Genomic DNA, 24,725 nt, shown 5'->3' with positions numbered 1-24,725 from the left:
GCAGGCTCCGAAGGGCAATTATTATGTAAACGGCGACTTCAGCTGCTCCGCCGATACACACTTATGGATATTAAACCTTCCCCACGTTTCCTGGAGCGGCAAAAAGTTACAAATGAGCTGCAGGGATGACGACGGGAAGTTGGTGTGGTTGATTTAGACCAAAGTTTTTACCGGCAGGCGTTTCTGATGCCAACCATTTGGGCAGTTACCAATGGTCTCTGCTGTACTTTGACTGAAGTGCGTTTGCTGAGCTATTAAAAATACTAGATGGCACTATATTCCTTATGATGCACCTTTAGAAATTGGGTTTCGTAACTTTACAGAAACAGCATAAGAATCAATATGCTGCAGATGCCTCTGGTTTCTTTCAATCTTGAAAATCTTTCAAATGATTTATTTCTGACTGTATCAGTTCACCTGTGTTCTGGATTCGTTGCCATCTCCAGTTGATGCAGTTTCTCTGTTATAAATTGTTCTTTGGTTTATCGTGGTTGCAGATTCTGCCACGTTTTTCGCATTCTGCCAGTCCTTTAAGATCGACTACGGTGAAATTGTTGCAGTTTGCAGGTTTTACAGCTAGATGTCACCAAGTTGCTCTGTGGAGCCTCGACGGCGGCCTCATGTTGACCTCCGTGCAGCAGAACCCGACCGGTGGCTTACCTCGTCCAGGCAGCGCTCGTACTGCTCCCTCTGGCTCTCGTTCTCCAGGGCCAGGGTCGAGTTCTCCTCCTGAAACGACACGCTCGCGTCAGTTTACACGCTGCACCGCTGAGCGACGCCGGCAGCAATCAGAGGAAGGCTTCCATAACAAAGGTCAGATGTCAACTTTGAACCGGGGCGGCCGATAAAAAGCATTACCAAGTGCAACTGAGAAAAAGGTCAAGGGGACGGAAGTTATGATGTTGAACTTTTGTGCTGAGAGAGTTTGGATCTAATAAGAATATCTCCTTTGTTTGGCGAGTGGTGAGGCGGCGCGCTATTGATCTTCCAGGGTTTCCAATTTGTCAGAGGCAGGCGGCGCATTAGGAGCTGTCAGCCTGCTGCGCTCTGCTCGCCCTCTGCCCTTTCAGCACAACCCACCAGGCCCTGCATGGAAACATGGAAAACGTAATTGGGGCCCGAAACATTCCACCGCGGCCCAAACGCTGACTAATTAAACCGTCAGAGCGTGGGAATTGGTTCTGGAGGCGGACTGATGAGTAATTAAACAACGCCTTGTTGTGTTGGCGCCTCTATTATTAGGAAACCCCTCACATCTCCACGCATTGTGATGGTCAGAACAGGAATCATCTTAAAACAACAGAGTGAGTGGATTTATTCAGGCTGCTAACACACAACCAGAACCAGAACCACCAGCAGACAGGTTGAAATGTTCAACAGCGTTCAATAAATAATCATCTTCCTCTTTAACTGTCGCTCTAGTTTGGATATTTTTCCCCTTTTAGTCGCATGTTGGCTCTAAAACCTTCTCAGCTATAAATGTTCTCCATAAACAATGACATCACAACTCTGAGTATTTTGGACCAATCGCAAGCTGCCTTTTTGCCCTTTCATGTATTTCAGGTGGATGTTATCGCCCCCTGCTGGCCCAGCATGGAAATACCAACATTTGTAAAATGTTCACAGAACACAAATATTTTTTCTTATTAATAAATAAAAATAAACTTTTAAAATAACCCAGACTAGTCTCAATGTTTATCAACAATCTCATTTTTTATTGTTTAGTTTCAGTAATAGCCTTCTCGAGAATTAGCGGTATAAAAATAGCCTACTTCAGTCCAACAATTAAATTGAAATGATTTATATTTTTGAATTAAAATGGATTTTTTTGCCCCATAGAATAAAAGCTCACCTCCAAGGCCTTGAGGCGCTCCAGAAGAGGCCCGGTTCTGTCCTCCTGATCCACTGGAGGCGCGTCGCTCTCTGCCGGCTCCTCGTTCCGTTTCTGCTCCTCCTCTGACAGTTTATCCTGCGGAGACGGGAAACAGGAAGCAGTTTGACCTCACTTCCTCCATCTAAACATCAGTGCGGACTATTGAAATAACACATAAATATGAGACGGATACTTCTATATTCATAAAATAACATGTTAAATCCAAGGCTGTTCTGTAAAATGGCAGATTACAATGCCTACGTAGCCACTCCCATTCTGGTTGTTCGAACGCCTGTATCAGATGCCGACGTCTCCTCTGATTGGCTGATAGGTGATGAGCGCTAGCGCCACGGCTGAATTACCGCCGTCACCGGCATGATTTTTAATTTATTTCGTGTCTTTCTCATTTAATATACAGCGTAATTATAATTGTGGTGTTAGCAGAATATGGACAAAGCTTTGCATACATTTGTAAAGGAAACGTTGCGAGGCAGAGCTTCGTTAAGACGTCCCTTGACGCACCGATGTACGAACCATGCAGACGCCACCAAGTGGCGTACCTAACGACACGTTCGGCTTTGGAGTGTCTGTTTCCTGATAGGACACAGCGTCTGAGAGGCGGGGCTTAAGGGGAACGTGATGGGAGGCTTGGAACCTTTTTTTAACTGCTTGCCATGTTAGCTTAATTTCTTGTCCTTCATTATTATGACTGTCTAATATTTAGATGTTGCCTTTCCATTCAGTTTCAAAGGAAACTATTGCCTGCAGGGTTTTTATTTTGTTGTTTTGGAGCTATAACTAAAGGAATTTTTAGGCTAAAGTAAAAATAACAAAAACATAGCCTGCAGCTTAATAAAAGTAATACATTTCCACTTTCTTCCAACTGTGTTCATTTGCATTTTAATTCTTTAAAACACATATTTGCCTTTTATGTTTTATTCTTAGCCAACCCTATAGAGATCAAGGGTTTGTCACAGATTGTTAAAGCAGGCCATAAACCCCTGGCTATCAAATACGGTAAATAAAGGACGTATTGTTTTTCCTTCAATTTTTAACCATCTCAATCCATAATGTGGATTATGGAAAAATGAAGCTGTGGCTCACCCCTTACCTTTTCAATCAAAACAAATACCAATAATCACAATAAATTTTATTTTTGCAGCTTTTTTCATTTTGTTGACTTTATTTAGTCAGATGAAGAGCAGGTATGTCGCCGTGACTCATGTCCTACCTGAGCTCCACCAGTCAGCTGTCTGGTATCTTTAGTTAATGTGCTGCGGAGCCGACGCGCGGCGCTGATAGATGGCTGCGCTCATCTGAATCCAAACGCCGCTCGCTCTTAAATAGGAACTTTGTTTTTGCTTTGATTCAATCTCATTCCAACACATATTAGCTTTTCAATCTTGCTCGATTCCGCCGGCTGCTGAGACACTTTGCAGCTTTGATTTGTCTTCAGTTGGGCGGTGTCCGCTCGGCGCCGTCGGACGCCGTGGTAATAATCCGCAGCGAGTCACGGCGCTTATTGAGTTAGTCCGCTGAATACACACAAGGCAGCGGCGGTGGGGGGACACGTCCCGGCGCTAAACATCCGCTGGGAGTGGAATAAACGGCGTCCATGTGTATTCACTCTGACAGTTTTGATCACAGTAGGAGCGTTTGTTTACAAACTGCACAAACGGACAAAAAATTAATGTCTGACCACCTTTAAACAGTCCTGAAGCAGGAGCTGACGATTTATGTGAAAAATGTAAGAATGTGTTGATTTTGCATAAATTTCTGCAAATAAAAAACAAAAATGGAGGGCCTGACTAAATGTCAGCAAAACTAATTATTTATCCTGATGTATGTAACACTTTTTTCTAATTGTAACCTCAATGTGCGGAGGTTTACGCGACAAAAAAAATTTGAAAAAAAAATTGGTCCTTTTCAAAGTAAGACGGTGGAAACATTATTCCCTCTCAGGGAGCCACATGCTCTGATGTGAGACCGGTTACGAACCGCTGCTGCCGACAGGGCAGGACTTGTTCATGAAATCCTTTGAAGGATGTTTGTGCTTTCGAACCGTGTCACAGGAGAACTTCGAGCTCCCAGGAAGGTTTTCCAAAGCAGAGGAGCGGCCCACCTTGTAGGCCTTCATGATGTCCACCGAGTCCACGGCGCTCTGCTCCAGGACGCCGCCCTGGTTCTGCAGCAGCGACCGCACCGTCTCTTCCATCCTGCACACAGCACAGAGGAAAGGATGCTTTTTTGCTGAGGAGCTTCTAAACAACACAGTATATATATATATATCTATATCTATATATATATATATATAGATAGATATATATATATATATATATCTATCTATATATATATAGATATATATATATATCTATATCTATATATATATATAGATAGATATATATATATATATATTTTTTTTTTTTCCATCTTGTGTCACTCGGGGTTCACTGCTTTAAAATGTGAGGAGAAAAGCAAATAATGCTCTTGTTTGTGGCAGCTGGCTCGTCATGGGGCGTTCAGGTAACAACACAAACAATCAGCAATGAGCTTCATGGGTATACGATATGTTACAAAATAAGTGAGCAAAGTCAGACCGATAATAATTCCTTCATTTAACATTTAACCCCTTATTAAGTGCTAATTAGCTTCACACCGGGAACTTCTGATGCATCTGAACACTAGAAATGTTGGTTGATCCATCTGCCGCTAAGATTGATACCATCTACTGGTCGGAGTGAGAACTACACGTTGTTCATGGAAGTTGAAGCGTACAAATGGCCAGCTGCGTTGCACTTGGCTGATAAGCCGAATGTTCTAAACCCTGAGCTTCGCAGTGCAATGAAATATATGCAGGATGACAAATATTTTCTAGATATGATATCATAAAATAAACAACATGCTATCAAAAATCTGCTAAAAGGATAGAAGCTTCTGGGACAGAGCAGAAATAGGATTTTTTCAGTGTTTCAGCTATACTTGAAATTCTGTAAGAACAAAAAACCGAATAAATGTTGAAAAACATTTATTTTGACTCAGCTTCAAATTCTTGTTTGACCATCAACAAAATAACTAGCATACCAAAGCTGAACAGTCTGTTTCATTCCTTAATTGCCTGGTGGATCAAATTAGCATCATAGCTAAATTTACCCCAATGGGAAATTTTTTTGGTTGATATTTTGAGGTTCTTTGAGGTTGCGTAGACGATTGCTTTTCGAGTGAATCTTTGGAACAAATTTGAACTGGTTGAGTTGTTTTCTTTATGATGGAAATTCAGTCTCTGATATGATGCGACGATCAAAGTGTGAGCAGACGAGTGGAGGCTAACGTGTGGGCTGAAATCTCCTGAAACGAGCAGAGTCCGATCTCTCTGAGGCGTCTGTTGTCTGAAATGGCTCTTCCCTCAGGTGGGATTCTCTCTCTTATATTTTCAGAAGCGCATCCACATCAACTCACACACGGCAAGCGTGGAAACGGCTTTTGGACCGCTTCGTTTGCCTTGCAGAGAAAGCTCAGCACTCATGCTCCACTTCACAGCTTATTGGACCACTTTTTTTTTTTTTTGTTTGTTTGTAGGTGCAAGTCCATCGCATATGTGGCTGCTGATGGCTTCAAATTAAGGGCAATCACAGCGGCAAACGCGAAGCGAGTAACCTTGAGCTTCAAGGCCTGATCGGCTCAAAAACAATCTGTTGCTGACGCTGCGGGCTGCATGCAAAACAGACGCGTGGCTCCGCTGCCGTTCGCCTGCCAAGCGCCGCGGCATCAGATCATCTCGGCTTGATGAAGCCGGACACGTCTGAACGGGACGACGGGATCACTCAGCGGGCCGTTACGGCAGAAGGACCGTCCTTACCGGAAGAAAGAGATCTTCAGTTCTCGGTTTTTAGGTGTTTCTTAATTATTCGACAACACAAGGCTCGTGATTTTATGAACACATTGTGATTAGTTCATACATGATAAACAGAAACAGTAATGATGGAAAAAAAAAACTTTAATCGTTAGCCACTTCCTTTATGCAACCAGTGCACTATATGCGAAAGATTGTATGTGACTTTACAAATCACCAGATTCATCATGTCTTTAGATGACAAAATTTGAAATTGCTGCTCTGACACGAGTCTTTGATTCAACACAGAAGCCTTTCCGCCCCATTACAAACATGCCAAATAGATGGTGGTGGACGCTGGATGCGAGGTCAGTGGGTGAAACGGTCGAAGGCAGGCAGGATGCAGCGATATCATCACCATCTGTCCAGGCTGATAAAGCCGGCTGTAATCAGGCCTCTAGCTGCTGACCGCACCGTGAAAGAGCTTTAAACACTGGCCTTAATCAGAACAACTTATAGCGCAAGGAAGACCTGGACATACAGAGCCTTTAAGGCCTGAGACTCTGACCCCAGGTCACGGATTTGAGGACAGGCCTGATCAGTATTGCAGGCGGGAATCACGGACAAGCTGAGGGCATACAGGAAGATGATCACCCACAGATAAATGTCTGGCTTGATCCTTCAGCTGCCACCCAACTTTTAATTCCCTTTCTCTGTGTAAGCATTGTGAAAACAGTCCAACCTGTTGCAACTGGTACTTCCTCACACCTCATTTTCTACAGCGCTTAATATTTCTGATAATCTGATCTGCTGAAATTAAGGTAGAACCTGGCGACAGGGGTAATGTGAGATGGGTTATGATTAATGTGAAAAAAGGGGGCCGCACCAATGAAACCGAGATGAGAGGAAATATCATTAAGCCAGCCAACAGATGGAGTCAGAGTGAGTCTAATGCTGCGGAGTAAAAACACCTCACACACAAGAGTAGCAATCAATGTGGAATTAAGGGGGGTGAATGTGTGTGGCCCGCACATGACCGACAACCAGCAGACAAACTTCCTCGGCGACCTTCAAGTCAATAAGTGGCGGGGCGGGAAGAAACTTCCACCCCTGCAGAACGGGAGGAAATGGTCTGGGGTTTTCGCTCCAGCACACCTGAAAGAGCTCCTGTTTTCCGAAAGATCCGTTTCATTTTTCACGCTGCCTCTAAAGTTCCATGCAAGCCGACGCAGGACCGGTTTGAGTCCATTTGACGGCCGGGGGGAGAGCACTTCGGAGCACTCTGAAGTGATAGTGATGGACTGGAGAGACTGAAAAAAAACAACCTCACTTTGTATTCTGCTCAGCATCATCATAGAAACAGAATCCTTTTCATAGTTTAAATAAATGCCTTAGCATATTAGCAAACTGATTTCCTAGCTCGATGAGAACGACAAAAAAATAAACTTCTTGGGTGGCAGTCGGACATGATATTCGGAAATGCCCGATGCGGTGCAAATCCAAGTGAATTTGCATAAACGCTTTCTTAAATGTGGTGTAAATTCATTAAAAAACACACAGAAATACATTAATTCCAGTTCCCAAAGCGGTAAATCTCATTAAGGCCACAACTGGACGAGCTCCCGGTAAAACATCCCTGAAGATAAACTCTGTAATTTGTCATTACTGTAAATGCAGCTCCGTTTAACCCTGTTAACATGGACGGCGTGCCGTGCTAAATGCTTATGATGGATGGGAAATAACTCTCAGATGACACAAGCATCACTTAATGTTAAAACAGTCTTTCTCAGAGAGGAAGGATGATTTATCACAAACCGAGCCAAGGAAATATTGAGTGCATCACGGAGGGAAGAAGAGGGCGAGTAAAGGACGAAGGAGAGCGCGCGTTGAGGTGAAAGCCAATTCTCACTCTTTTGACCTCTGAGCCACTCCGGCTGAATTCCAAACATTCGTCAGCAGTTCAGGAAATGCAATTAAGGGCCCGATCAATCGTCAGCCGCAGGTCTATGATGATCTTCAGAGAAACTCTTCATCTTGTATGCAGGTGAACGCAAACGTGGAACATGCCCGGGCACCTGGAGTTTGCTCAGGAAATTGCAACAGGTCTTGGGTAAACTTTTCAAGGAGTTCTGGACGTATCCAGAGAAGTTGGATAATCCTTACCCCATTTTGACTTTGCCTCCATGTTTCCCTCCTCCATTCCTCTTGAAGAAAGCCAGCAGTATGGCGCAAACATCCCTGAGCTCCATGCGGGCGGCCAGGCAGTCGGCTCTCACGCTGACCTAGTCCCTGCTGTTGAAATGTGGGTCTTCTGACAAACAAATAGGGCAGTGTGGTCATCATATAAGCCTGAGTGCTTTCCGCTCTATCGACAGCATGGCCAGGTTGCCGGGTCCGATCCTCTGCTTTTATTTTCTCCTGGCTGCGTTTCGGCGTGTCATTATCCAGCGCCGTGCTGAGCAGCGGCGGCGTTCTGGCAGGCAGGAACTTTCCCACATGGCCCAGGCTAAGCCCTCTCTGAAGGAGAGAGGCCCCCTGCCAGGAGGCAAGCCAGCCTCGAGAAGTCCCGATGGAAAAGCCTTGTATTGGACGAGGGAAGACCCAGGATAGGGAGATCCACCCTTGTTTTGTCAGCTGGAGTGTGTCCGTGCACAGGCGCGTGAGCCGGTGATTAAAGAGTCTTTGGCTTTGAGGAAATCCACACTTTCTGGAAAGCATCGACAGACTGCCGGTCTCTGGGGGCTTGCCTTTGCAAACGTGCAACGTTTAGAGGCAGAGTGCCTTTTCTCGCATTTATTCTGAGCAAACAAAGTGAAGTTATCAAATTATGATTCCAATAATTGAGGCAAAAACACCAACCACAGAAACCTAGCTGCTCCATAAACCCAATAGCTTGTAATGTCATACTACAACATACAATGGCAAGCATTTGCGACAACAGGCAGGGAGCCGTTTGCATCAATCATTCTCAATTGTTTTTGAGATTCTTTTTGCCAACTTCACGTTGTTACACATGTACTGTTTAATTGATTTCCTGTTTCCACAAGTCTGAAAGTCAACAGGGGTTGGTAGGGGTAATGACATTTTACAGAGAAATCAAAAAAATGTGGTTAAATTCCCATGTACTTCTTTGCCTAGGATTGGTTTGGAAGTACCCAAGCTGTCTTTTTGTATCTCCATCAAATTAATTTTCTGTAAGCATTGAGTTGAGTTTTACAGGATGCTCCCATCATTGCTTGGCAACCCCTGCACTGGATCTTATTCTGGAGTCAGTCATAAATTTTTCATGTAGGACCAAGAACGCGGCTGTTTCTTGAATGTTTGCCCACAAATTCCTGAAGGAAACCTGAATTTGTTTCACTTCCCCAGCTCTGTCAGAGGCTCAGGTTCAACAAAATCTTCTAATCAGATTTGACAGGTGAACAATTGCAATCTGCTGAGCAGGGGAAGCGATAGGGAGAACAATTCCCCAGTTGTGCAGCCGAAACAAGGGCAACCCGGGGACCTCGCGTGACTGCTTCAGTGACCGCAGCAATCTTCTTACCCCAACTCAACAAACTGTCTGTTTCAGCACAGAAATATTCCATTCTCCTATCCTGACTCCCTTCCAGCAAATCGCTTATGTACGCCCACCGGCTGATTGCCTAGCTTAACCCAATGCTAAGCCACTCTTATCCTCTTAGAGCTGTTTTGCAGCAAAACATGTTGGAGACCCTTGCTCAGATGTGACCTAAATCAATGAGAGCAACTAACGCAGCGGGGGCTGGACCGGAGGCGTTCGGTGGAAGGTTTGATTCATTCCAGAGCTGTAAAAGTCAGGCACATCAGTCATGGGTGTTACTGCAGAGTAGCATTACAAAAGGTCCGTGACCTTGTGACCGCTGACCCCTGCCGGAGACCTCTAACCTTCACAACAAGTCACACATACAGATCAGGAGGCAACAGCATGCTCTGACAGCCATATTTCTTAACAATACCATGCAGAAAGTTCAAGTGAACATAATGAAATCACCTCTTTTATGTCACATTCCTCTCAAAATAACTATGGAGAGACTCCAGCATTTGGGGAGACTTACAGTAGTCAGATTTCAACCTATGGCTAAAGGAAGCCATTAGAGAGGCAAGGAAGCGTTTTGGTCCTCAGAAGCATCCCGTAAAGTTTTCCATCAGCCATGTGCGTACCACATGGGAGAAAGATATACAGCCTTCCTAGGGAGGAACCTGACTCACGGTGACAGCAGGAGCCCAACACTTGGTTTTCAAAGCAGGGTCAAGACAGGGAGCAGGGCTGGTGATTATGGTTAGATCCAAGCATGAGGTATTAAGATAGTCAGACATAGCTTTGTGATTCGTTTTCTTTTCTGTATTTGGATCTTGGCATTAACACCAACAGTCAATCTGCAACTCTCAACCAAATAATTAGTTGTGAATTGCAGAAGGAACTTGATAAAACCCAGTACGACTGTGATCAAATCCCCTACAGGCCCATGAAGGCTGCAGCTTTCTAACAACATTCAAAATCCAGATCAAAAACATGCATCACTACGACTCGAGTCTTTGCATCCAAATTCTAACAACATTTGTAAGATGATGGCAACGTTGCAAGAGCGTTGGCCTTCCAGTGTTAGCTCAGTTTCATGAAAGTACACCAGCTTGACTCCAGGGGGCGCCAAGACTTGGGCTTCTGATAATCTTTGGGATGAGAAAGAAGAGCGTTAACAAAACTTGCACTATTCTAACATGCTAACAAGGTTTGTTAGCCTAGTCCTACTTCCTTAGCCATTGAAAACATAATGGAAATATTACTGTCCAGGAAAAAGAGGCAGGCCTAATAGACAAAACAAATTATTATAAAGGACCCAAAACCTGACTGTTAAGATAGCCGTTTTGAAATCTTTTCTTAGTTTGTAAAATTCTTGAGAATGGCTAAAAGTATAAACTAATGCTTGTACCAGAAGAACTGCAAATGCAAAAGTCAGGTAAAAAAACTTGGGAGATCTTGAGAGACCATACAGAAGAAATTTTCCGGACTCCATTCATTGTTAAAGTGACCCTTGAATTACTAAACGCAAACTCAGTATTTTCTGTAGCTTTCAAACAACGCCAGTGGAGTATTACTCTGCTGATGCAGTGGAGCTCAGTAAGAACTGCTCTATATGTTCCAACCTGAGCATCTGTTAGTAAAAGCAAATCTATGATGACCATTAGGTCAGTAACACATTTTTTCTGCTTCAGGCAACAATCTGTGAGCACCAGTTAGTTATATAAGCTTGATGAAACAGGCAAGTTGCCCTGGTGTGCGGCTGGATGCCCTACTTCCACAGAAGCTTGTAATCTGAGCTCTGATAGCAGCCTTGCAAACATCACATCCAGTGTGCTTAATCCCAGGCGGAAGTTGGAGCGCTTGAGCAAGTGTCAATGGCGCAACTAAATGTCATTGCTCTCAAAGTAAAATGTAGGGATTGATGTTAAAGCGCTTTCAAGTTTGATAAGAGGTTAATTCCTGGCTCAAAATCGAGGTGAAAACCTGTCTAAAATGGCCAAACACGAGGTTTTCCCAAAAATCCCCCAGTCACCTGTGATCTATTTATCAGCTCTGCTTCCATGAGGAAGTGACTTCAAAAGACAGACTTCTGTTTCCTGTTAACGACCCCAGATGAATTAAAACTCTTTGATAAGATTTGAATGGATGGTTGGGTGATTGGACTTCAGCAAAAAAAAAAAAAGAAAAAAGCTCACTATTTGAAAGCGCTTCAGTCCGACCAGATGATGATGAGAGAAGCACATGAATGCGTACAGTGCACACCTCCCGAACTACACGGCGCGGACCGAGGAGGGACCAACCTGAGCATGACTGTCCAAACAACACGTCAAGACTTGGAAAACAATTCCCGTCTGTTTGCATCATCCGTGCCGGCGTTCCACACACACCGAGTATTCTACAAAAGGAAAACTGGGAGCATAAATCTGCAGGCAGCCGTCATCGTCTGCGCCCGATGTTAGTCTGGCCGTAAGTCTCCCATATCCTGCCGAGAAGAGGGCCCTTCAAGACGGTAATCATTCAACGTCAAGCTGAGCGTTTCGCCTTTAAAGGCCGTTGCTTTGACAATGTACAAGCATGTGTTCTGGCTCTCAATATCTCTAACTTGAGGCAAAGCAAAGAGTCAAGAGGGATCTATTCACTCTTCACTTTCCATACCTTCAGGTCTTACAGACAGTTTTAGGGTCATTAGAGGAGACTTCTTTCTACCTAGAAAACTGCAATTATGGCATGAAAAATTTGCCTGTTGTCATTGTCTTAAAGTTGCTCATCTCATCAGTAGGCCAGAAACAGGATACCTAGTGGCTTATCCTGTTTTAGCATCCCACAAGATGCTAAAGACCAAAAAATGTTTCAATGTTTCTCTTCAAGCCATTTAATGTTCTCATCTGCTAAACGTTGTGCTCTTGTCTCCAAATTTTGCGTAGTTTTTAATTCTTTAGACACTGAATGTCCTAAAGAAAGAATCAAACTTTTCTCTTTAGGAGCATTTTAGAAGGTACCTTATTGCACCTACAGGTAGCAAAAGCTTACAAACTCTGTTTCTAACCTAGTAGAAACAGAGTTTCTACTAGGTTAAACATAGAAGATGCAGCAAACGCATCAAGAAAGACCAAAACAATTAGTTCTCTTGACCGTCAAAGTTTTCATTACCTCAGAGTTGCCTCTCTCATCCTCAGGCCAGAACCAGGACCTCCATAGGCCCGCTAGTGCTTGAATTCTCATTGGTCATCCTTTAAGTGAGTCCAGAAAGATGAATTAAGGTAATTAACCGTCACAGCAAGAAAGGACATCCAAATGCGCTCGGCTGATTTATTTCTTTTAAATTCGCTTAAATTCATCTAATGTCATTATCTGCTGAAGGATGGAGCTCTGTCCCCATATTTCAGTCTCCCCTGCCCTGTTCTGGCTCTTGAATGTCTGGGTTGTGGGGCGTTTAGGGTGCGCCCTCGCTGGCTGCTGAGTCTTCCTCTAATCCATTGGAGTTTAACAACAGCATGGACTTGCAAGCAGTGGGGAAAGCCTTAGAGGGATTGACCAAAGTCAGGAGGGGCTGGGCATGTGACCCACAACAGAATAAGAACCCAACTGGTTGGGGGAGGGCATGTAAGGATTCGATGTCATGAGTGTACACCTATGTCTAAGACAAAGTGGTTTGTGTAAAAAATGTTTTGGTCTGAACTGTGACAGAGGAAAGGTATTTTTAGATGTGGGAAATCTTAACATCTTTTAAACTTGACTCTTTTTTAAGGAGTTCAGCTATTCAAATTCAGAGAATAAAGTATGGAAACAAAAGAAATAAATACTCACAAAAAACGCTTAAATTTGACATTATTCAATTTCTTTCCAAGACTGCGTAAGAACTCTGGAACAATTTGAAGGGCTTTTGCCATCAACCATGTGGCCTAATTCGTCATCATTCAAAGCACTACCACCAATTAATTAGCAATACTCAAATCAATTGTTGCCCAGAGGTCAAACAGATCCCGCTCTGCTTAAGAGATTGGATGTCTGAATGTTGTGATTTGCGGGGATGTTTTAAAGACACATTGACGGAATGACGTTTCCATTCCCTCTAATGCACAACAAATAACACGCCCTGAATTGATCAGAACATATATTATGTCGAAGGGATGCAATTAACCGTTGTTTGACTTATATCAGTTCGGAGAGTACTGTGCAGAAGTCTTGAGTCATCCCTCCTTCCTCTATGTTTTTTGTCCAAGACTTTCTTGGTGTATAGCTTCTTACGGCAAGAAAATATTGTGAAATTAGTTACATGTCAAGCACAGCTTGCTTTTTAGTTAGCAGTGCTCACCACTTGTTGGCGATATACAAATAAAATGAACTGAATTGTTGTTTCCATCACTTCGTATTCTTGTGTTCTATCAAGTAAATAATCAGCGCTGCTTAAGAGAAAAAGATCCAGACAGGCTGTCCTGTCCGGACATTTCATAAAATGTCTAGTCTGCGAAATCAGCGAACCATACAAGGCCCAATGAGACTAGATTTATCTGTCTCATGGAGGACCTGAGGAAGACCAAATCATGGAGATGGTTCACTATCTCTTATCCGCTAATTCGACCTCTCACTTTTGGAGATGAGGGATTCTGTTTTTATTGCATTTTCTTGGCAGAAAACCACAGAAACTCCACGCGATCAGACAGGGAGTCTCGTCTGATAGAAATCAACCAGACCAAAGTGGAGGTTGGAGACAAGGTGCAGCGAGCTGTGTTAGAAACACAAAAACAAGTTGAGACGGCAGCTCAGTGATGATTTATCCACCTGAGAATGAATTGCTGGAGCGGCTGGGAACAGCTCATAAAAGGATCACGCTGCGAAACGAAACGGGCCCGCTCCCCGGAGAATCGACTGGAAACGCCGGCGATGAAAGCCTGCGGAGCAACCGGCCCAACGCAGCGCCATCAAACACGTGACGCGTCTTTTCTAATGGCTCCTAAATATTTCATCTGTCTCCCGGCAGCGAACGCCGGGACCATTAAAATTTACAGAATTTTTCCAGCCGACTTAATGAGAAGATAAGCAGCCAATGTGAAATCCTGCGCAAGTACAGCGGTGCATGCCTATCTCTTAATTATTGCGTCTGACTCTTGATTCGCCAGCAGCGCCGCGGCAGAGGACGGCCACGGAGTTGAGGTCACGAAAGGGTTGGAGCAACACCTGGCTTTAAAGGGGGCCAAGCGAAACCGACGAGTTCTTCAGGCTCCGGTAGGAATATAACAGCAGCAGAAGGAAAAGTGGAATTGAAGGAATATTCACGGCAAATTTCTTAGACAGAAATGGACAAAAACAATGTTTTGAAGCAGCTAGATTCAAAACCGACTCTAAATTATTTGTAATTTAGAGTCGGAAGGAGCAGAGAGGAAGCTGGATTGTACCTGGAGAACTGCTGCTGCAGCGAGACCATCTGCGCCCGGCCCACCTCCGACTCCTCCGTCACTTCCCGCAGGCGCTTCTCGCTCTCCAGTCGCAGGCGGCGCTCTTCCTCTAGCTCGTGGATCAGCTTTTCTCGCTGTGGACAGACAGGATGGCGATCGGACGGTAAATGGATTGAACTTATATCGCCCTCTTCCAAACATTCTGACCGTTTCTGCGACGATGTGCACATCGTTAGGCAGTTTGGAGTTGAGTGCCTTGCCCGGGGGCACGTCACAAGTACATTTTGTTTACAGACACTTCATAATCCATTTAATTTGTTGCTTTCTGTTTTGATTTTGGATATTTAAAATGTCTTCCAGCTCCAGTGTTAAATTGACAGTGTATTGATCTTTCAGAATGCGCTCTCGCGTTACCATTACAATACAGGAAAATGATGTTGAAACAACAATTGCAGTTTATCACAACAACTTCAGAGACAACTTATCACTTAGGGGGAAAAAAGTGTCGTGACACTAACAGCGAGTCCTGTTTATGAAGAAACACAAACCTCACCACTGATGCAATGTAAAATAAGCAAACAGATTGAGCGAAGGTGCTAAATTAAAGCCAGTAAAAGTCCAGTTTTCAGGGTTTTTTTTATTTCATTTTCACCCCATTTATGAGTTTATCCACAGAATCTGAGAAGAGAAACCCTCTGGCGACCAATCCTGGACTCTTTCCCGCGATCTTGGTGGACGTAATTCTAGCTGATGGAGCAAATGAGAGAGAAATGTTTCTCAGGCTCCCTGGCCTCGTCTGCTGCAAGCTGGCTGCCCGTTTCATAGCTGGACATTTATTGACTATCTGGAGAAGTCCTGCCAGGAATATCATCTTAAATAAATCCTCATAAAGTCACTAAACCGGTCAAAAGCCCAGAGAGTTTAGCTGGAGCTGCATATAGGGCTGCAGAATAGAGAGGCTGCAGAATCACTTATATGAAAAGAATTATGAGGACACCTAGTGGCTGAAATAAGCACAGCAGCTGAACAATGAGAATCAATGGCTTGCAACTGTTCTGCTGCGATGAAACGAATACTCAAGGATTGCTGCGAGTTGTAGGTGGTGCTAACCGGCCAATCGGGAGCTGTCTTTCATTCGGTGTGCTTTTGTCAGAAGCAGCAGCTGTCAGCAGTCAGGGAGAGGATATTAAACCCGCGTCACCTTTAAAAGCTCGACTGCTTCTCGCTCTGCTCATAAATTTATGGGCCCAACGAGCGGCTGAGTTTTTACTCAACAGTGGGTTTCCTCCTGTTGGGGTGGCGGGGAGGGGTGAGGGGGCTAATAGGGTGGAGAAGGGGGGCACTAATGGTCACCATAAATTCAGCCAAACCGAAGCATAAAGTCTTCCCTCCCCCTGCCAGCAGCAGAAACCAGCCACTCTCCTCCTTTTGTTTCAACCCAGAAACTTGCTTTATTTGTGCTGGTAATAAAGTGCAAACATGTTCTGGTATGGAAAATGGGTTTAATAGGAGGTAAAAATGCGAAGCATGCTTTCATTAGACGAGGTATTGTTCTGCACAGAAGCTTCATTCTCGAGCGCCCGAGGCAGGAACCGCCAACCCGTCGCTCGCCAACAACCTCGCGATTAACAGTCAGCGTCTGCAGTAAAACCCTGCCGCTGCCTTTTGTGGTCAATATGGATAATTTCAGCGACTTTACAAGGCCAAAACTCATTAAGTCAAGCATTACTGTATCTTTATGTAGCCAGTTTTTCTTGTTGAACTGGTTTGTTGCTGCTGCTGTCGCTAATTGGAAGCACATTCTGCGAGAAGCAGCGTGGCCATGAGGAGGGAATCAGCTCAAATCAAGCCTGGAAACTCCCCGTGGGAACATTTATTTACTTGATCCAACCACTGAGGAAGATAATCCTCTGTTTAACTGGCTGACATCAAGATGGCCAGGTGTCATGCCAGGTTTGCCCTGCAGAGGGCAATGCAGTCCTGTGATAAAACCTCACTTTGTCCCTTTAAACAACGCTGTACACTTGCTAGGAAAAGCGAATGGAACAGAGGGAGTGAGAGAGGGTAATCTTTCAAATGGACTGGAATGCTGAGCCATATATCTGAAACGAGCTGGGATTTCAGGATTGAACGTGACCTCTGTCACCGTGGAGAGCAGCTTCATTTTTTCTGCCTGACGCAGAAACGTACCCACGCAGGCAGGGCCAGATGAAACGTGACGCAAGGCCTCGGGGTTTGGAGCCGCTTCTGGTGCGCTTCGCCAACGTCAGCTTCTTTTATTGCATGAAAATTCAACCAGAGTGACGGTTGAACTCAACCCACCAAAGACGCTAAAAAAAAACGTTCCCCTGACAAGATCAGAAACTAGCAGGCGCTGAATCGACAGGATCGGCGTCCAAAGGGAAGACCGAGTTTTGAAGGAGTCCGTGTGGGTCTGGTTGGTTGCCTTGCCCCAAAGAGGCTTTCATGTTCAATGGGGCTGAGGTTGAGGTTTAGCGTAAACCTGACATTAGCCTGATTTATCTACTCCAAAACAAGATTCAGTGTGTGGTCCGGACTGTGATGGAGTTGTAAAACCCAACCGATGACCTAAACTGCCCTACTAAGGAAGCAAACTGAAGGATGTGTCGCAAGCATCTACAAGTCAATATCCTGAAGACAGGGGACACGTACATATTTGGGTCTTTCAGCAGGACAATCATCCCAAACACATGTCCAGAGACACACCGGTCTAAATGAACTCTACTAATTCCGAGAAGAAAAAAAACAACTGATCCAAACGTTTGGGTTTTCTCCATGTTTCTCCATGTTGTGAGATCAGACAGGTAGTAAGAAGTCTCGTCTGCAACCCTCCGGGAGTGAACCTCGCCTTAATTCGGTCAACATTAGACAGTAATGACTTTCATCCGAGCTGAATCATTAAAAGACTCAAAGCCCCGTGATACCTCTGCACGATACACCAATGACTTTAAATTAATTAGAGCTCCGTCTGCTTGTCCCTGCCATGCCGTCTCCTGTAAAAGGCCAGCTTTATCATATTAAGTGGCTGTACAAGCCCCGACTCTGTCTCTGCTGGCAAAGGACGTCCATCTGTAACTGTACATGGGTTTGGGACGCAGTTTGTGGGGTGGGGGCTCAATAATCTCTTCATTTCACAGAAACCTTCCCCCCCCCCTTTCTCCTTCTGCTAGAGCTCTTTGCCTAATCAAAGGGCCGGGAGCAGATCAGGGGCTCGCTACTAAAGCAAACATCAGGGACACAATGCAGCGTGCAGGTCCCTCGTTCATAAATAAAACATGAAGACAACACTCACCCTGTGTCTGTGCTACATTCAGAAACTGTAACATAATTAGAAGTTGTCCTTGGCTAAAACTAGCTAACGTAGCTAAACCGACAACTGAGATATTGCCAACCATTTCACTTTCAAAACCGGTTATTATGGGATCTATTGATCCCATAATAAAATATTTGTCTGCTTCTCAAATAATGGTGCATTTTGAGTTTCTGTGCTAATTTCTTTTTTTTAGCGTTTGGCAAATTTGAGCTTCCGTACTAAAACCAACAATTTCATTCCAAAATACAATTAAAAGTAAAAAACTTGATTTCTCTTGAAAAGACTATTGACCCAAGTAGTTTTTAATAAGAGTAGCATCTATAAAAATCGATATCACAAAATAAAAGCATTCTACATTGTTCCTTGCTGTTGTATTTTTTTATTTTTTATTTTGCTATTATCTATAATTATTGTGTGTTTTACATCAAGACATGTTTTTAGTTTGTTTTGCAGCTCTGGCCTTCCATACGATTGTTTGATATTGCTTAAAATGTTGGGATCTGAAGCTGGGATTTGCTGTCCTCATCCATTTAACATCAAACACAGTAAAAAGCATAAAACTGACTTATCATTGAAATAAATTGGAGCCTGTTTGAGTGACATTAAATAGAACCGTGTGAAAGCAATGAACCCAAATATAGGTCTGAAAATCCAAACAGAACCAAAACTGTTACTTATTGTCCTTGCTTGTGTTTAATGTTAACGTTTGTATCCAATTGTTAGCCATATGTTTTTATTTGTGCTTCATATACTAATTGAATGGAATCACTTAAAGTATTTCATGAGGCATTTTCATTGTTTCATTTTTATCTTCTACGTTGTGTTTTGCAGCTCTGGGCTTCCGTATCACGCTGCACGAAGGGATCTGAAGCTCAGTTTCACACTCTCCAATCACATTTCATTTCGAACACAATAAAAAGCGTAAAAGTGACTTTCTATTGAAATGGATTTGAGCCTAAACAGTGTTTTATTCAGTGAAAAGTCGGCGCTTTGTGTCCCACAGGACTCCATCAATTCAATTATCATGGAGAATGTCTACATTAGAGGGTAGCATGCTCAGAGAGCCTCCGGCGCTGCAGAAAATAATTCCAATAATACACGCACCCAGGAATATGCTAAGCCATACAAGTGGCTCATCTATCATCCCCCCCACACACACACAGCCTTTCATAGGGAAAACCAATAGATGGAGGTAGAAAGGCCCGGTGTTGAGGTGTGATTTGGGCCCGGCTGTCAGCGTTTGTCCCCCCGGTGAATACACCAAGCGCTGGGAGCCGGGGGACCCCGTCTCGGCTCCGGCCCCTGCCTGCTCTGATAAGGCCGATCTGCAGAGACGACACCTGAGACCCCAAACCTCCACGCTGTCACGCGTTCTAACAAACAGCTGTCAGAACCCGGAGGAAGGCCGGAGCCTTCCAGCGCCTCTTTCAAACCCTCAAAACGCTTCTTTATCTGCTGGAAGCACAAAAGATTTCCGCTCTGAAGCTGCGTCTCAAACCCTCATAAATCACTGTCAGATAACGTATCATACCTTGGGTCTGCCAGCTCATTAAAGCAACATCAATCAGTGGCTCTTCTTGTGTGGTCATCAACTGGGATGAGGAGAACATCATTTAATCCCTTATCCAGAGGACTTCTCATTAAACTGACCCAAAGAAGAACAACTGCTGTGAAGTCTGTCTCCAGTAACAAAGTTCATCCGTCCTGATTTCATTTTCTCCAGGATTTCTTTGCATTTGTTCAAAACTATTCATTGTGTCATATTTGGGAAGAAATAGATCAATGGAAATTAAACTAAGTGCAGCATGAATTTGTGCTCCGCCCATTTTACTCTGATAAAGAGTGAGATTTTACTCTGAAGCCAAAATTGTCTGTAATTTGGTCTTATTAAGTTAACTGTCTGGCTTCAATTCAAAACCTAAAGTATGCTGGAGAAGAAGCCCTCTCCAATTGAATCCAGGGCTATTTTCCACAGAAGAATATCAGTCGCTGTTTGTGACAAACCATCAAGAACTTGGCCTGTAAAATGGTTCTAAACCACAAACCAATGGTGCCAAAACTTGCAAATTTAAACTATTTGTGGGCGACACAATTCATCATATTAAAAATGCAAAAATTAGATTATTTTTAAAACATGAAATAAATACAAATCAAGGGATTTGTATAGAAACGGAAAAAAACAGCATCTTCAGTCAGAAGCATCTACAAATTTGTTGTAATACAGACTGCTACAGGAGATCCTTCCTGCCTACACTCTTCTGCAACCCTTTGAAGAACCTTGAATAATATCAGTAAGAACATTTAACTTCCCTTAAAGATCAAAAAGACATTTTTGAACTGAAAAGAAAAATTTAAAACTGTCAATTTTCTTTAACTTTCCAATCATGCACTGCTTTGCGCTGATGTGTCATAAAGTAAGAGGCGGTGAGGTAAAAACAGAGCCTCTAGCCATCCTGCATGCGTTCGGGTCTGTCAGAGCGAGCGCGGCCGCACCAAACCCAGAGGAAAAATGAAGCCGAGTGTTTCCCCAAAGCCGGCTGGTTTATTTTCTCGTGTTGTTTAGACAGGCGTTTCCAGCAGGGCGTGATCTTAAATGGCCGCCCCCGACCCCCAGACTCGCTGCGTGCCTTCAGGAGACTCAGGAAACCCCTACATCCTGCCCCCGATGGACTGGGGTTGCACTTTGGAGTGGCATCAAAAGGCGAGCAGGAGACGGGGAGGTGCCCGGCCCCGCGCCACGCCTGGAGGATTCCAGAGGAAACCTGCAGCGTGGCGAAGCCGTCCATACAGGGCTTGACTGGAAAACTGACAGAGAGGGATTGTTTCGGAACGAAATCCTCTGTTTTCCCCCATCATGAACAATATGTCTTGTGTGGCCGGATTTGTGGGGGAGCCTAAACAAACTACTTGAACTATTTAAAGGATTTCTACAATGTTGGTTCCTGTATCACTTTACCTTGGGCTTATGGACCCTGGGTATAAAGGTGTGCTTTAAGCTCGACATACTTACTTACCTATGCTAAGCACTCTGAGTTTGAACTTGGTCTGTTGACAGAGTTGGCTAGCAAGGACTTCCTATTGGGCTAGCCAAAGATTTCTGTTTACGTTAGCCCAAAGGTTAATCTGGCAGAAAGAAGATATTAACAATTTATTAGCATAAACAATACATTAGTGTCTAACTGTTAGCCACTAATGTCTGTAATGTTAGCATCTGCCATGTTAACAATCAAACTGGAAATTAGTACATTAACTTCTTAGCTTTCTAACAAGCTAGGAAGCTAATGGGTACGAAAAATACGTGGTCACAACTGAGCTGGACTGCTAAGCTAAGTGGGAATCTAGCTATTAGCAATCCAAGACAATGCCAGTTTTTTTTCCATTTTATTTATACATACAATAAATAAATGTTCTTCCTATCAATTGATCAATTGTTTGGTGATTATTATATCAGCGGTGTAGTAGAAGTACGAAATACAGCCACCTCTGGGAAGGAGTTAGCATTCACTTCAACGCAAAGTTTTTGACTGTGTTTGAAGAAAATATACAATGAACTCACAATTATTAATGAGAGTGAAACGATGTGGGAATCTGATCATTTTGTGTTCAAAGAGTCAAGAAAAATTGGAGAGACCGAGTGTAATGTTTGACTCCGCCCCTAGTCTTTCTTAACAAACCTGAGGTCGCCATATTGGATTTTCAGGTCGAGTTTGGTTTGAAACTCCCCTAATTTCACATACTTTGTGTTTGTTCAACTTGGAACTCGGAAATGTTTGCCCTGAGAGTAAACATGATAAGCTAACATCTTAAAATATGAAAAAACAATAAGCTGTGGTCATTTTTCGACCAGATTAGCTGGTGAAACCTTTGAAATACTTTCAATATTTCATCTTTTTCTAGTGAAACCAGCACAGTTGAACATTCAGAACTATATCTTTTGTATTAATGCTAGCTTAAACAGCTCAACTGAGCTATTCTTCCTGTAGAATAAACATCAGGAGATCCAGTAGAAGGACACATTCACTGGATAAATCTGTCATTTACACCATTAAGCTTCAGGTCTGCTGCACTGAGCTGTGAAGACATCTCTGTCACAGATTTTTAGCTCAAACGGAGGAGAACTGCTCAGTTTGATCACACATGGTTTAATGGACGTGAATAGATGGGGATTGGGGCCGAAGGTGGGCTCAGAGTGGGGGTCTTCCTCTGGTTAGCAGTTCCCACTTCACACCAGCAGCGCTTCGGCAATTATCTCCTCCAGGCAGCGCTGAAAAGCCCTGAAACCTCCCAGGAACGGCAGAGAGACGGCGAAGGGCAATTCAACTGGGATAATCCTAATTTCAAATGGAGCTTAGTGATATTCCCCTCCATCCTCGGCCCCTTCCTGTCTGGCACAGATAACTCAGCCTGAGCGGGCGCCCATTCTCGCGATTAGCATGTCACCCAGTCCACTTCAGAGGAGTGTTTCCTCGGAATCAGAGGGTACTGACACTCACAGGTGTCACCCTTAGCTTCAGCAAATTAAACCAGAACAAGGCAGGAATAAAAAATCAGAAATTCAGCTGATATTATCTCATCAAAACAATAGCTGGAAGCATCAATCCAGAAGATAGACATGTTGCAGTGCTGGAGGGCAAAAAGCTGCTGGCTGACAGTGATTACCACTGGTTTTAGCTGTTAAATTCTCAACATAAATCTTAAAAGTATTTGTAAAATATAAAAGAAAAAACGACGCAGTGCAATGCTACTAATTGTCAACGGTATGACAAGTCAATAAAGTCAAGTAAAAGTCACAAAAAAAGTAGCGAGAGAGAGAGCAAAGTAGTTCAGTTGTGCTAGCTTGACTATGAAAACCTGGACGTGTCGTCGTGCTGTGGAATTCGGTGTGTTTCAGATCAGCTACAAAATAAAAACGGTGACCTAAACAGCAAGTCTGACAGATCAATAGTAGAGCAGGTTTTTACATTAGCTAATCAACCACAGCTGTGTTCAGACCATCACTTATTGATAACAGAAAAATAAATATAAAGCCTAAAATATCAAAACTGAAATGGACTGAATATTCTGTTCTTTGTGTGAGAAATGTTTGCCTGTTTTTTAGTGTTTTGCTGTTGTGCACTGCACTGAATCAATAACAACTACATCTCCAGGTTTCATTTAGTCAACGGTTCTTAAAGAACAGTCTCTTTGCCCCCCCAGCGTTTTGTGGATGCTCAAAATTCCCGAACGTAAACAATAACACGCAGCATGTGGATGATTTGTGCCTGGGAGAGAGTGTGTGGTTATTTGCGCCGCTTCTAACTCTGAGCATTAACGGCAGAAACGATCTGCCCTGCGGCCGAAACCTCTCCGCTGCTGACCTCGTCCACAGCAGGGCGAGAAAGCCAGCAGATTCAGCTGCAGGCATCCAGGAGAATCCCAACACCAACCCCGAACATCCTGAGAGTTCATCTTCCCTCCCCCGGTGTGCGTGTGTGTATGTGTGTGCTGGTCCTGCGGGCCTGTTGCTATAAAGAGAACGAGAGGCGTCACCGGGGTGAAGCCAAACAGCTGAGCCTGCGGTGGGAGCATCAGCTGAGTGTGGCTCCATCACATGCTGCGACTTTCTGACCTGCCTCAGAGAAAAACTGAGGCAGGGAGGAAGAGGGGGAGCTCCTTCAGCTCAACTCCAACCAATCAGGACTAAATGAGCCAAACACTGAGGTGAAACTTGTTGTTAAACTCTTCTATATATTGGAGCAAACGGATAATGTTAACTATGGGTGATTCAGAAAAGATCCACAGTAAATGTTGACAATTAGTCTGTGATTTAAATACCCAAAGCCATTATGTCAGTGTGAATGAGGTAGGAAGTACTTTACCATTGTTCCTTCACTCTTGCTCCGTGCCACTTCCCTCTGCAGGCGAGCCACGGCCAGCTTTTCCCTGAACAAAACAAGAGAATCGGATCATTTCTGCGCACACACAGCCGCTCACGCACACATCCACAGATCCGCGTCTCCTCAAATTTGCACAAATCAAAATCGTGTTGCTCAGTTCGTCCTGATTTCCGGCGTTGCTTTTCCCGTTCCCTTCCACCAAACAGCTGAAACAGCGGCATCCTGGGGATAAACCCGCCCACACACACACACACATGCACGCACGCGCCTACATAATAAACACACACAACAGAGACAGATCGGTCCCACTCGCTACACAGAACAGAGCTTCCAGTTCTGTGCGGACAGAAATAACCCGAGAGGAAACAAAAAGCAGGGCATCCTCCACGCCGCTACGCGTGAAGCAGGCGGGACAAAGACGTCGACTGTGTTCACACTCGATCCTTTTCCCACGTGAGGGCATTCCAGACTTTAATGGGATAAATCTTGGCAAACTGGCGGGAATAATAAAGAACCGTGTTTGAAAGCCGGCCCTTCAGAACAGTCAGGAATCACCGGAGAGAGGCGGCGCTTCGAGACCAGCCTGTCGCTCTGGTGACAACGAAACGAGGAGAAACGCTTTGGCCTCATCTGGTTTGCACCTGAAAGTCACGAAGCAAGGCGAAGGAAAGACGCCTGCGTGTTTTCACTCAGCTTTGGTTACGAGAAGAGACTTGAGTCAGCATATTTTAACAACTTACAAATGATATTAATATGCAGAAAAGGAAACCAAAAAAACGTGTTTTTATTTTAGGGTGAATTTAAAACATATGGCATCTGACTCTGTTGGATTTGAATTGTCCTCTGTCTGAATTTGGACAAGATGCGTCTTCA

The 24,725-nt window shown here is 44.0% G+C and overlaps 1 protein-coding gene across 6 annotated transcripts in view; it reads right to left on the bottom strand.

Moving 5' to 3' along the window:
- LOC129378691 (nck-associated protein 5-like) overlaps positions 1–24,725 on the bottom strand; it is a 113,653-nt gene that overhangs the window by 23,380 nt on the left and 65,548 nt on the right. For all 6 annotated transcript variants that reach the window (XR_008608077.1, XM_055059118.1, XM_055059120.1 and 3 more), the window contains 5 exons: positions 23,835–23,898; positions 14,643–14,776; positions 3,996–4,089; positions 1,853–1,969; positions 661–729 (listed from right to left, as the gene is read on the bottom strand). Coding sequence is in view for 5 of the 6 variants with exons in the window: in XM_055059118.1 (XP_054915093.1) it covers positions 661–729; positions 1,853–1,969; positions 3,996–4,089; positions 14,643–14,776; positions 23,835–23,898 (478 nt within the window). In the remaining variant the exon portion in view is untranslated. The remainder of the gene's footprint in view (positions 1–660; positions 730–1,852; positions 1,970–3,995; positions 4,090–14,642; positions 14,777–23,834; positions 23,899–24,725) is intronic.

The sequence above is a fragment of the Poeciliopsis prolifica genome, unplaced genomic scaffold (genome assembly GCF_027474105.1).
Source record: "Poeciliopsis prolifica strain line A6 unplaced genomic scaffold, Auburn_PproV2 SCAFFOLD053, whole genome shotgun sequence".
Lineage (NCBI taxonomy): Eukaryota > Metazoa > Chordata > Actinopteri > Cyprinodontiformes > Poeciliidae > Poeciliopsis > Poeciliopsis prolifica.
Note: the sequence above shows the minus strand (reverse complement) of the source record. Positions and strands in the feature narration are given on the sequence as shown.